The following is a 14,576-nucleotide window of genomic DNA, read 5'->3' as shown; positions in this document are numbered from 1 at the left end:
TAGCAGCGCTAGATCACAGGGTTACATATGTAAAACGGGTTAAAGCCAATCTATGTAGCCACAGCTTGTACAGCCCGGGGTGAGTTTTGAGTGATGAGACAGGGTAGGGGGAGTTTCTTCACACTCTTGAATACTTCAAGCATTTTATTTCCAGGATTTTTATTTATTTTTTTTTTTTTTAAATATCTACTCTGTTTGCTGCCTCCCTCTTATGCCTTAAAGTGAGTGGATAAACTGAGCCATTTTAATGAAAGATTGTGGTTTCAGGTCAGTGAGCCTGTAAGTCTTCTTGTGTCACCCGTGTTCATTTTCACTCTTATTTTTCGGCTCATAAATCTGAGTGGAGAAAACTCAGCGTATTATGAAGTGTGCCGTATGAGCAGAAAATACTGCCATGATAGAATCTGTCACTTTGACATTGTCTGTGCTTGATTGCATCTCTTCAGATGGAGAAAGTCTCACATGTGTGTTCGTGTTGGAGTATCAAGAGTCAAGACAGAAACTAAAAAAAAAAAAAAAAAGGCAAGTGAAAATTGCTGCCATTTACAGAATTGCAAACCTTTTCTACCCTTGGAAATAAAAAAAACTGGGTCAGAGTGCTTCCAAGCTAAATGACCACTTGGGGTGGTCATGAATGATCATTTATTTACACATCGAGGTGTAAAAATGAACACTTTTTGGTGGCGACAGGTTTTTAATTTTCTTTCACGTAGATGTTAATGTCACTCTCACTTGAAAGCTTACACCATCTGGGTTGGCATTGGTGTTGCTGCAATCATGGGCAGCTCTTAAAGGTTTTATTGTGAAACAGGCTGTGGTATCACGTCCGTTCATGTCCCATCAGTGTCCCAGCTACCTTTTAATCCCATCCACTCCTCCTTTTCTGCTATCTGTGCATCGACATCAACGGGATTTATTGTCAGCGTATGAACGCTGATCTTCTCCGCCACAATGCGGTTTGATGGAAGGTCATCCACATCGACATTTCAGCTGTGTGAAATGGCATTACGGCAGATCTGTACTCAAACATTTCTCAAGCCCTTCAGTCTATTTGAAGTGTGCTCGATGACGTTACAGGAATTCATCTTAAAATGAAAATCTAATTCTAACCATCTTGATGTTTAGATTTAGACTGTTTTTAAAACATCTGTGCTTACCTCAACTAATCCTTCCCTACATCTGTCAGACTGATTTACTGCTCAGACACTTCCAATGTGAACCTCAGCAGAATATCTTAAGACTTCTCGATGGCAGTCCTATTCTTGGATACTTCTTGATTAAACAGCCACAAGTCAAAGTTATTCACTTTAATCAGGTCTGAAATGTGAATGACAAAGAACCCTAAATGGCAGATTAACAACAACACTGCAGAAGTGGGGTTTTTTCCCCAGTGGGGACGACGTAAAGCAGAACAGTTTATTTTTTTGTTTCAAGTGCAAGGTTAGCTTCGTTTCTTTTGGGGGGTATTAGTTCAGATATTAGCAGGTATTGTCCTTCTTTCCTGAAACACCATCCAACTGGCCTGAGCCTCTTTTATTAGTGCTGGTCTGTGAAAGGCTGAATGCTTGTGTGACAGGTAAACAATATAGCAGTGCATCTCCTCTTTAGTCTTATCAAAAACATGGTGAAAAAAAAATATTCCCGTGTAGTCCGTTGAAGCCAAGGGTTTTAAACTCATTTGAGTTCAGGGGCCACATCCAGCCCAATCTGATCTCAGCTGGGCACGAAGGAAGAAAATATGAAAAATACGAGTTTCACTGCAGAAACATCTTGACCATTTTTGCAGCCTTAAAGTGGTCCTAATCATTTTCTTATGGTTTTCCAAAAGTAATATGGGTCACCATACCTGGAATGACACCCCAGAAGTGAAGAAAATCTATCATCTCTCTCCCTGGCTTGTTTAAATTTTTAAAAAGTGTGTGCTCCAATGAGAGAATCAAATATCACACCATATATAATGCCATTGGGGGTTGAGCCATTCCCAATCAAGGAAGGCCCTCCCACAATTAGGCAGCTCTGGTCTAGGACATGGCACCACAAGAGGAAGTACTTCCTCTTCTTCTCAAGATGGGCATGTGTGGACGGAGCCAGTCGAGCTCACACAGACACAGCAGATTCTGAATGAAGCTCATATTATCAAATATTGAAATGTTTGAAAATCAAGGAACAGCTGGATTTGCTGTACAATAAACTTTGAATACAACATTTTTGGTCCAACGACACACACGTGAAATTGTTGAAAAGATGTATAATATGACTCCCTTTAAAGAAGCTAGCGAGGTTTCACTGCTGCATTAATGACCTCTCATATACATCCATCTTGGGCTCAGTGTTATCAGTCATGTCTTCTACTCTTACTCATAAAGTGCTCCCCCTTAGTGGATTAGTTCAGAACAGGAGTTACTTTCCACAGTAAAATGTTCCTTTTTGTTTGTTTTACACTTTGAAAGTCGTCACCCAGTTGGATTGAGCTCTCTTCACAGTTCTGAATCAGAACTTTGGACAACCCCAAAATACACTAAATTTAAGTGGGGCTACATATCAGGTGACCACTATCTTGATTACATTAAAAGTTTAGTTACATCAACAAGATTTCTCGTGAAATCATTTTGATTTATGTCAGTTACTTTGTGCTGATTCCAATTATTTGTAATAAACTTTGTTTGGATGATTTGTCACAAACATTTTAAGTAAATGTTGGATGAAAATGCCCTCATTGGGAGTTTAAAAAAAAAAAAGAAAAAGCGTCATCATGTGCAGTACTACTTACCATAGATGAGTACAACTGACTCTTCAATGGCATGCTGGTAGCTGAATTGAGAGTCAAGAAGTGCTCGGCTGACAAAGGAGCCATAGAAGGTGGACTGGTACCAGCCCACATGCAGATGGTCAATGTTGACATGACGCAGAGAACGCATCATCTCCATCTGGTACTGAACTAGAGGCAGGAAGAGGTAGAAAAAACAGGGAGGGGGAGAGAAAGAGGACAAAAAAGAAACATTAATTCAGAATGAATTCCAATTAAACCAGTTTCCTCTCTCTCTTTTTTTGTTGTTGTTTGGATTTGCACATTATCTAGTCTCCATCTGGACCTGGACAAGCTGTATGAACACAAGCAGTATGTGGGGACATGAAAAATACAGTGAAACAATGAGCAAGAGATATGTGAAGGACAAATGCACTGAAACTAAGAAAAACAAAGGTTTAATCTTCTGTTATCATGTGCCTGTGGTTGAGATTTCTAAAACAAATATCAGCCGGGATCACCAGTCAGCCTTTCATTCCTTATGTCAGTAAATATATCCTGGTAGGGAAAAAAAGCAGCTGGATGGATACAGACAGGCTTCGCTTACTGCAGAGGAGGCGAGATACATTACAGGAGGAGCCATTTCATTACAGCAGACACATCCTAAGGATGCACAGCCAGAAATACAAACAACCTGCCTTGCTGGCTGTAAGTAACAGCTCAAGCAAGTGAACAAAACTGTATCTGTATGCAGGCTAGCTGGAGGAGGTTGATAAATCAGGTTGTGATTGGGCAGCTGTGGCCCCCTAGACCCCGGACTGTAGAGCGCATCCCTCTCCTGCTGGGGCTGTTAAAAAGAACAAACTGGGGAAGTGGAAAAGAGGGAAGGGGGGGAAGATAGAAAGAGGGGAAAAAAATGAAGATGGAAAGGTGAAGACTGTCGGAAAGACAGGCGCAAGGTGTGAATGTGAGGAGGAGGAGGAAGAATAAAAGGGCAGAGGCAGAGAAGAGAAAGAAAGGGGAGCGAGGGAAGAAAAATGTAATGCCACTTATTACAAGGATGACATTTCTCCTTTGGCTTCTTTTTAATGGCCTGAATTCGACCCCTGGTGGTGATGTTATGTAAAGCAGGGAGCAACTTCAGTCGGAATGTATTAACATTTTATTTGGTCACTTGTAGGCTTTTGACCTTGCAGAGTTCATGCTGCAATTTCACAAAGACGGGGCTATGTTAATATCGGCCGTGGAATCTGAAGCAATCTGTGTCATGAATAACGATGCCGAATAATCACCATGAACATGTCTCAGAGCAAACCACCAACACACAGACAACTATGCCCCATGCTGCACAAGAGATTGAAAACTATCTCACCATCAGACTTTAGACACCTGCAGGAGTGCACCAAGAGGAGCTTATCCTCTTTTCTGATAACATACCCCCGGATTTCAAGAACATCTGGATAGAAACCCTGAATGGGGCAGAAAGACACAGAGGTCCTATTCACAGCCTGTCCTGCAGGGACGCGGTAGATGTACCAATCTTCCCCTTTAATCTAGCCCCTTTATTTTGTGATTGACATGGTCAGTGAGACAAAAGCAAGTTGATTAAATGGAGAAGGGAATACGGATGAGAGAGTAGGAGAAGAATTGTCGAAGATACGGTATATGGGGGTGGGCAGGAGTAATTCACGGGAAGAAGAAATGGTGGTGGTGTCAGGTGGTGCCCCGACACCGTGTGTGTTTGTCTCTTAAGCTGTGATTCTTAACCATAGAGGCAGGATCACAAGAGGTGTGTGTGCGCGTGCGTGCATGTCAAACTTCATTAAGAAAAAAAGATAGCTGGCGGTAAAGGCAGGTGGGGGAAAGAATCGAGCATGTTAATGTGACTTTACAGTGATGAATGAGAGGTGTGTGGGAACTAAAGTAGAGGGGGAGGGACAGGAGACTGGTAACCCTGGATGCAAAACGCACAGCGTGAAGACAAGACAGAGGGAGAAGGAGTGACAGACGGGAAATAGGTATGTTAGAGAGTGGCTCTGCCCAGGGGCAGGCTAGCAGCAGACTCCAAAATACACCACGCTCAATGGAGAGGCAATGCAGCCTGGCAACTAACTACTGCATCTGTCTCTGCACTTGCCCATCAGTATGGGTGCTTACCTCTCAGTCTCCACTGATGCGTATACCTGCCCCTACACCCTATCATTAGCAGGGAAATTGTGCACAAAGTGATCTGTCTCTGAAGCAAAAGCTGGAGGATTGACAACAGAGGCAGCAAAACTAATCAGCCATTTCTCCTCCCTTATCTGATCGACAACTCTCCACAGCTCTTTATAACCCTTGTGTGTGCACTATCTTGACAGGCCGAGTCAAAACAGCTTGTTTTATAAGATTATATTAAAGTCACATTTTAGGTGGCTCTCTGATTTAGGCAAGGTTTTCTGCTCGATTCAAACACAAATGATGCCACGAGACGACGTGAACATTTTCAATGATGTGGATGTGGTAAATAGGAGTGTATTCACTCTATACAAATTGATGAACACTAGAGCAAAATACAAGCAGCCCCCGACAAAAGAAAAGTAAATGCAAGGGTATTTTCTCCAGTAATGCTCCGGTGGTCAAAGGAAGTGAGGAGCTTTAGATAAGACGACAGCGAGATCAGGAAATGCATTGAACAGCTGAGCATGTTTTCATGTGATACCACTAAAAACTGACAGTGTCTCCTGAAAACTAACCCACTCCCTCAACCTGTATCATTTTACACCAACACACCTCACTATAACCGATAAAACTCACCACACCTTGTTTTGCTTTTCGATTAGCCTGCTAATGTGTAGTGTGTTCGGGAGGACTTCAAAGTCGCAGACTTTGCCTTCGTCTGACATTATGGCTTAGCTACATAATCATCAGTGATTTCTTTTAGACACACTTTAAAATGTGGGGGGGGGGGGAGGGGGGAACTGGGTCAAAATCTCTCCGAGCATCCTCAAGATGCATTTATATAGCCAGGCTCTTTTCAACTGACGACCAGAATCTGAAGACTCGGCTGTGAAAAGACGCGGATCTGGGGAAGGTTATGAAATGACTTTTTCAAGTGCTGAGAATTTCAAAAGCACAGAGAGGGCTCCAAAAAGGTTTAAGAGCACTGGTCTCTGCAGTGCTTTTCTGAAGCTGGTGGGTCAACTGAGCAACTGAGAGCCACAAAGCAACTGAGCACAGGGCACATGCACAGAGTGCAGCTGTTGGCAGGAATTAAGAGTCGATTCTGCACGAACAGCAACATGTTCAGAAACCACTTTTCAGTACGGAGCTAATGAAGCTAAAAAGTTGAGGTTCATTTGCAGAGAATACATTTTACAGTTGTTTAAGTTTTATTTGAGCTCTGGCTTTGAGAATGTGTGTGTTACTCAGACAATGTCTGAGTCAAAGAAATCTTAAGGACTTTAGACAATACATAACTTTCATGTACTTATTATAATGGATGATCATATTAGCAATACGTATCAAAAGGTATTTGCATTCAAATTAAGTATCGTTTATATATTTACATGCATGAGTTTAATACCGGTGGACTAACACATGTGAATGATTCCCATGCGCACGTGAATATGAAATATACTGCACAACCCTTCTAACTCATTTGCACCAAAATAATAAATAATAACATCCCATACTTGTCTGGAGGACACTGTGCTTCCACAACAAACTGCGGCCGACTAGCTGACTTAGTGACGACTACGCGCTGCAGTCAGGTCAAAAGGAAAGAGACACATGCACTTTCAGGCTGAGATTCAGACGGCTGAGTGAGACAACAGGCCAGTGGCAGTTCAGCCAGCTCATCCACCACAGATCTAATACAAAGCACAGAGCCTTGTAAATGCCACAGGATCACTACCTTGTTTGTTCGTAAAACCATGAATTACGGCTGTGGGGAAAAGAAAAGCGGAAGAAAAACAAACTGTGTGACCATCTCAGATGTGTATACTCCGCAATATATTGAAGTAGTAAAGCCTCTGGATATCTCGCAATCTGTGGAATAAAAGGTAGGTGTAAAAAGACAATTATTTTTATTGCCGCCTAATCCCTCACTGGTAACAAAAATCTTTTCAAATCTTCTTTATAGATAAGAATCTGGGAAAAAAAACTACCGTGGTAAAAACAAATAGAGAAGTCGCTCTCAAGTTAGTCTGTCAAAACAAAAATGCCTGATGCGTTCACATTAATGAGTGGCCAATTAATTATTCAATGATTGTGTAAGCATCACAAAGACTCGCTGATACTTTAAAGTGAAATATGAAATAATGAAGCCGAAGAGAAACCTTTATTCCTTCTGTATTAAGTTACCCTAGAAATGTGTTGCCAGGAACAAAACTAATGAATATTTTAAGTCGGTATAGTCAACTAGTGTGACAAGCAAAAACGTTGCCAAAACGGTAAAAACTTAGCAAATTATATAGGTATGTATTGTAAATATTTTGTGTTTTAAGAGTCCTTGGAAGAGTCTCATCACAATCTTCCACAACTTTGAGAGATTTTAAATGCTGCTGAAGTACTCTGAGGTTATGGTTTATCGTCCTGGCATGGTGTTTTCAGGCTTGTCAACTTCCTGAATGGATTACCTTAAACTAAGTTAAGGTCATTGTTGTGATAAGCTGCCTTGTCTTCTTAAACCAGGCACGATCATAACAGGTAAACTGTGCCAGACATGACAGTTAAGCAAAACCTTACACGAATAAAACACTAACCGACTTATATTTCTGGTGCCAATAAGCGAAGGGAGCTGCAATTTCATTGCTTGGCTGAAGATAGAGAGATCAGTGTTTGGGCAAAGGCAATCGGAAGAGTGATAAATGCGTTAATGTTTCTTCAACGAACACTGGGGAGGAGGCGACCGTAAGCCTCTAGCCTCCACAGAGTTACCCGGATGACTGACTGAATGAAAGAACATCCCACTCACATGGGACCAGTGTGACCCCACATGCTGAGAAATAGTCAACGAATTAATCAACGAGGATGGAAAAAAAAAAAAAAAAAAAGATGCTGATGCATAATGGATATCTCTGCTCCTCTTCTCTTGTTTTTCAAACAACGCTAGAAGCCACAGCAGGTTGCAGGTCCATGAAATTCAACAGTAGCTTTGAGTAGGTCACACCATGGGAGAAAAGTCTGACACCTTTAATGGGAGCCCTAAAAAAAATAAAAAGGTAGAAACAGCACTCCTTCTTCGATGTTGCAGTACCAGGGCAGCTAATAAAGTTCTGCCGACATAACTGCAGCATTAGGCTGAGAACAGCCAATTTAACAATATCATCAAGGCGTGGAGGTTGGAGCGTGCACCACCCGCTTGCTATTCCTTACTCATTTCTGCTGCCCTGCCGCCTATCCGATCAATCAATCTGGGTCCCGGGGCCAGACGGGGAATGAGTCTGCCCATTCCCTTAGTGTGTGCGTGTGTGTGTGTGTGACAGGAAAAAGAGCGTGGTTGATGTGTATGCCTTCAACGGGGACAAAATGTATGTGTGTGTATAAAGCAGAGTGTGTGAAACCATGAGTTCACTTTAGGGAAACAGAGAATTGGGAGAAGAAAACCAAACGTGATGGTAAAGCGCAAGAGCTTGGCACAGCAAAATGTGGCCGCGCTTTTTGTTTGCGAGCAGGTGTGTGCTCAAATGTGCGGAAAACTTGCCGGAAAAGAAAAGATGTGTGCTGCTTAGGGACATGGGGACATCGTGTACTGCACGCTGTAAAGCGACAGCGTGTGACTGCGTACATGAGCGCGTGCGAGGAGTGGATGTATTTATCAGCTGGGAGCAAGTCTCCTCACCTTGGGCAGTAATAGTAAGAGCCATAATCAACAAGGCAGTTCAAGTGTGTGCATGCATGTGTGTGTGCATGTGTGTCTGCCGTGAACCAGATAGATTGCCCGTACTCTAATACTCAATGACACAAGAGGTGAACTGCATTAGACCCTGCATGATGCTGCAGGCCACAACTTCACAGTGCGGGCAGTGGGATGTGTGCGAGTGTGTGTCTTCGAATGTGGGGATGAATGTATCTGTGTGTCACAACACATTCTAATCACCACACTGACGGGATGTCGGGGGGGGGGGGGGGGGGGGGGTCTTGCCTGGAAAGTCTCTGTGGTTTAACTAATTCGCACTCACAAACATGCAAGCACACTGTTCCATTATTACCTATTAAAGTCAAGTAGATGAGTAAAAAAATTAAATGACGTTGAATGGTTGATGCTCGGAGAGCTACCTTTTTATTTCCGCTGGCCTAACCTGATTTCAGTGAACAAGGAATCTGTATAGTTTCAAATGAGAATGGATGGGCCAATCAGACCGTCCTAAAAAAAAATACACTGATTATCCTTTGAATAAGAGAAAAAAAAAAAATCTCTAAATTGCTGCATTGAAGTTAAAATGTGGAAAAAGGCTGATCAAGGGTAGTTTAAGCTTTTGAGGCTTCAGGGGAAAAAAGAAAAGAAAAAAAAGGTGAGATTTTTCTTAAAAGTGATGTTCCGCATCGGTGGTCAAAGTCAAGTGTGTTGTTTGGCTTCTTATCGTATTTCATCTTTATATGCAATGTAGAGCTTTACTTTGTTGTCAGCCATCGCTGTCTTCTTAGAATTGACACTAAAACAGAGGAAAAGTGACTTCAGATGACTGATATGGACGCTCGTTTCACTGACTGGACTAAATGGCTAATTCCTCACTCCGTGCTGACAGTGAATCATGCTCATCTCGCCATGCCATGAATACTTGCAGAGGCCAGACAAAAACCAAACAAATCTTTGGGTCTTTATTCTACCGGTGTTCGTGCTGACTGAGGGTGCAGCACCACAGCTGTTTCTATTTTTTTTTTCTTTTCTCTCCTTAGCCCCGGGACTCACACAAACCCTAATTTAATGAGTCCACACTCTTGACCCATTCATTCAACACAGCTGACAACCCACTTTTACCCTGCACTCTATTCTGACAGTCATTTACTCGGCGGCAGTCTCCGAAAAGAGTGGTTCCTCACCTTCTCCATGTTTACACATTTGTTTTGCCGTTTTGTTTAAAAGCCTCAGTGACAAGCATGAAGTGTTCTAGAAATACATCAGACTTAACACCATATGCAGCCGAGCAAAAATCAGCGTGCCATTCTTGACTCCAAAAAAACTAAGAAAATCTGAATGTTAGAAGGCCTTGAAATTAGGTGCCTGTTCTGCCTTGTTGTTCGTGTGCTGCCTTCCTCTTTACCCATTCTCCTTTAACCTCGCTACTCGCTAAGATTCCCTAAGCGGAAACAGAGAATGCCTGATGATTTTAATGCACCTTTCTCCTCCGCTGGAGTTCATTACAAATCACTGGTGATCTATCAACTCCCAAATAGCGGAAGACCCAATGTTTCATTGGTAGCCTGTGCCTTTCGGGTCAATATAATTAATCCTCCTGAGCTGTGACGTAATCAGATTGAAAAGTGGAAATTGTATCTACATAATAACTAGTAGGGCAAAGAGCCGACTGAATTCTCTCAAGGACGCAGCAGCATATTAGGTGCGACTGACAAATAATCCATATCTGTTTTCATTTATGAACAAACTCTTAAAAGGGTAAATTCATTTCTTCTATGAGAGGCCATTAACTGAAAATTTGAACAGGTTGCCAGGTGAAGAGTGAAGTCACAATAGTTTGGGCTCACTTCTTTTGTCCCACTGGCACAATACACTACAATACACCAATTAGGCCTTGAGCTAACAAACATCGGCCCAGGGCGAGCTATACTGCTGCGTGCTCCAGCCTGGAATTGATTTATTTGCCCTCAATTGCTCTTTTACCATCTCTGTCTCTCGTGCATACCTATAATAATAAAACCTTACCACCACGGCTCATACATACAACCACCTCTTTGAGCAGGTTAGTGCTCGTCAGCCAGCAGCTACAGAAGGTACGGCAAATCAGAGGACACAATTCAATCTTGCATAAAATCCTTTTACCCCTCAACTCCTCCTCTGAAACAGCTAAACAGAATGAGCATTGTCTTGCGTGATATTCACAAAAATATAGTTTGAAGGATGAAACCAGCCAAGACGGATAATAGGTAAACCTTGAAAGAGTTGGTGAACTAGTTTCGCACAAAAACAAAACAAAAACAAAAACCTGAACCGTGGGCATACAAGAATAAATACTCGAGAAGTGGGGAATCACTAAAATATTTACAGACGGCATATTTTCAAATGTAATCTATCTAATCATAAATGGTGACAGAGCCTATTTCAAAATTCCACACTCTTCCTACAACAGCCAACACATATAGGTACAAATGCAATGGTTCAAGTTAAATAGAATTCATGATATGCTATAAAACAGCATCAGTTAATTTCCATTTGTTTATATAACTTGCTTAAATTATCATTTATTGAGCACACAAAACCTGAAATCTTTTTCTTTCTTCTTTTTCTTTTTTAGTATAATAAGAATATGAGACGGTCTAGCTTTAGGCTATTTCTCAAGCTGCAGTTTTCAAGTGTGTCTTCAATAGAAAAAAAAAAGTCTATTAAATGGTATATTATCATACAGAATGACTCCAGAATAACAGTGTCTAGTCAACTGTACAGAGGTTCTATTTTGCTCTTTTGTAAATATTGTGACGTTCCGGAACAGGTACTGTATATTTCTGGTTGGACGTGTCACTAAGAGCTGCAATACATCAGGTCTGTCGTTTTACTCAAATTGCTGGTAAAAACTATATAAAGCAGGAGCAGCAGAAGCAGGGAGCGATAACAATAATGGGGTGAATTCTTAAGATGATGAAAGTGTACTCAAGTTGATCTTACAGTGCTGAGAGGTACAGATAAGAAATATTGTAAATACTGTATCTGCATATCAACACAGCCACAGGATTAATGAGGACGACAGCTCAACATCACCACGAGCTACACGAGAGGCTGTAATGGAGATGCTCAGGAAGAAAGGAGAAAGGTGCAAAAGGTACAAGCAGGGGAAGGAGGTGGACCACCAGTCTTTCATCAAGGAATGCAATTTGCTAAGTGAGCACACCGCAGTGTGTGTGTGTGTGTGTGTGTACCGTAAAGTGATGAGTCAGGGGCCGACCTTGCCTATTAAAGTCTAAATTGATATAAATTAATAAGTGAATAATAACACCCAAATGATCATCATCATGTCCTTGAAGTAGTTAAACATCTTCTGCTCGAGGGACAGCCGGAGGAAGCGCGAGTCTGATTCACGTTTGCTGTCAAAATGTGACACATAGGTTGTTTCTACACCGTATTTCACTCTCAAATCATCATTTCCGGCACGCTGACTCCGTCGGAACAATTTTAATGGCACTGTCAACGAGGACAGGTGTAACCCGACAGGGCAATCAGCATTTCTCAAAAGCGTGGCAATGAGCCGGCTTTCATTCGGGGGGGGGGTTCTCCATGTGGACGGCCATGCTAACAGGAAATTAATCAACATTGCTGTTCATTTTTACGGCTAATCATCCCTGTGCTTAAGAGTGCAGTAAATATATCACCGACCTTGGCTGCACTGACCTTTAATTCCCACTAATTCAGAGAAATTGTATCATATGTCACAGTCCACGTGATCCTGCAGAGCCGCTACAACTGCAGACGCACTATGTCCGTACAGAAAAGAAGCTCTCTCTCGCTCTCTCTCTCCCAACACTGTTGAGGTCAACCGGTGCTGATGTGAGAGAGCAGGTAGCCTGTCCTTCTGAAGTGGCATTTTGTCCGTCTGCTCATTCATCCGTTGGAAGGAGGGAGCGGTGATAAATGTGCGACTTGTTGGCGAGTAAATGGTGGTATCGAGTTGTGGTCTGGTCCCGGGTGTCAGGAGAGGCGCGAGGCTAATTTTCAGCAGCGAGGCTATAATGGGATGTGTGTGCCTGTTTTGTGAGTGTCTGTAAGAGTGCACCCACCGCGGTCCGTGTTCCACCTGGCACAGTGGATTTGGTGCAATTAATCTTAGTTAAGCAAGCCCCGCGGAGAGCTGCCTCCGTTTTGCACGTGTGTGTGTACAGACTGGCACACAAACCGCCTTACAAACAGGCGCACAAACACAAACAGTGAGGCGCCGATGCACCAGAGACAGCAAGAGCATGGTGAGGCAGCTGCTTTGTGTGCATAACACACTGACAAGTTCACTATGTGCACATTTGACAGCACCACTTGACACAGGGTTTTGTTATTTTTTCCCCCAGCGAGTACAAGGAAACAATTATGGCAGTGGAAACCTTACGTGTTTGCCCCCATCAATGCAAACCCTGGTTCATCTTTTTTGAATGGAACAAAATGGAAGTCCCCACATCAATGCTGGATTTATCAGCTTGTATGGGAAATGAGGTGTTTGCGTGTGTTGTATAAAGGCCACAGAGCCGTTGCAATTCACTGTCGACTGCAGGTTATCCGGTCCCGAAAAGCCAAGAAACAACAAAACATTCAAATCAATAAAACGTGTAAATAATTTAAAATGTTCCAATGTGCCGTGTTGAGTTTTCTCAGAAATGTTAACAGCTGTAAACAGAAATGACCTTCTTCTTAACCATTCCTGTTAAACTCTGCATGTCAGCTCATAAAATACTATGAGTTATTTGCCCGCTGGTTACACGAGGTTCAACAAATGCACTCGCTTCATGTACTCACAGATAACCACTTTCATACAGGATGGAGTATCTATGCAGGGGCAATTAACTGCACCAACACACACATCCCTTGTCTCCCATGTGACATCCCCTGTGTCAAAACAGCCAAAAAAAAAACTTTGCTACAATAAAACTTGCATGAGAAAACATAGGCCCATCTGTGATTAACACAGCCCATCAGAGCAGCTCGGAGCAGGGAAATATTTCACACATTCAATCTTATGAAAATGAAAATGAAAATCCTCTTCATCTTGTGCTTACACCATCCTGGGTGACAGTCAACTGAAGCACCCCTCATCTTTACCTGTTACTTTCTGCCACTATCTCTCCACTGTTTACTTTGGTTGTCCATCTTCTATGTCCCTTTTCTTGTGCTCCAACTCTCAATCATTTACTCGGTTGCTCTCATTTTCTGGTTTCACTCTTCTCCATCACCTCCTCACATACCTGCCCTCCCAGTCCTCCTTTCCTCTGGCTCCTGTCATACTCAGCCTTTCTAACCCTCCTCCCCCATTTCGCTCCTTCTTGTCACATCCTTCTTACCCCCCCATCCCTCTGCTCCCTACAGCCCACCTGGTTTAAAAGCAGTCTGCAGTAATGCATTCTGACCCCCCCCACCCCTCTCTATCCGCACACAGACACGCACAAAATATAATGTGGGGGCAGAATCGTGATGAGACAAAGGAGCAGATGAATAAAACAGTGGAACTGATGGCAATGGCGACGGCACCCGAGGGACTCACACATTTGATTTATAACGCCAGGTGAGCATTCAAAAGCAGATACAGGCCTAGCTCGCCGCTAACAGCCAGTCTCAGATCTACACTACAGTTGGAGAGAGCCGGAGAGCTACGATGGAGAGATAGATATGAGCACTGAAGAAAAGTGAGAGGCTGGGGACAAACGGGAGAAAAACAATGAGGGAGAATCTTTCAGGGAAAAAAAAAAAACCAAGGTGCCCCCCAAAATCCTCGTACAGTACACATATTATCTTTAATGTTTAGAGATTTCCCTTAAAGGTGGCGTGCCAAGTGATTTGTAATTAGCCTCACTGAGGGGGGAGGGGGCAAGGAAAAAAGGAGGAAATCAATTTCCTATTTGGGGCAGGTAGAGTGATCTATTGAAGGGCTAACCCCAAGGTAGACCTTATCAGAATGAGAGCACACGGATTCTTAAA

The 14,576-nt window shown here is 42.6% G+C and overlaps 1 protein-coding gene across 1 annotated transcript in view; it reads right to left on the bottom strand.

The window, feature by feature from the left end:
• LOC308114424 (eukaryotic translation initiation factor 3 subunit H) overlaps positions 1-14,576 on the bottom strand; it is a 58,241-nt gene that overhangs the window by 25,259 nt on the left and 18,406 nt on the right. Inside the window, exon 3 of the mRNA XM_080471292.1 lies at positions 2,771-2,938. Within this exon, the coding sequence (XP_080327418.1) occupies positions 2,771-2,938 (168 nt within the window). The remainder of the gene's footprint in view (positions 1-2,770; positions 2,939-14,576) is intronic.

The sequence above is a fragment of the Lipophrys pholis genome (genome assembly GCF_963383615.2).
Source record: "Lipophrys pholis genome assembly, chromosome: 9".
NCBI lineage: Eukaryota > Metazoa > Chordata > Actinopteri > Blenniiformes > Blenniidae > Lipophrys > Lipophrys pholis.
The sequence above is the reverse complement of the archived record's forward strand: the minus strand, read 5'-3'. Positions and strand labels throughout refer to the sequence as shown.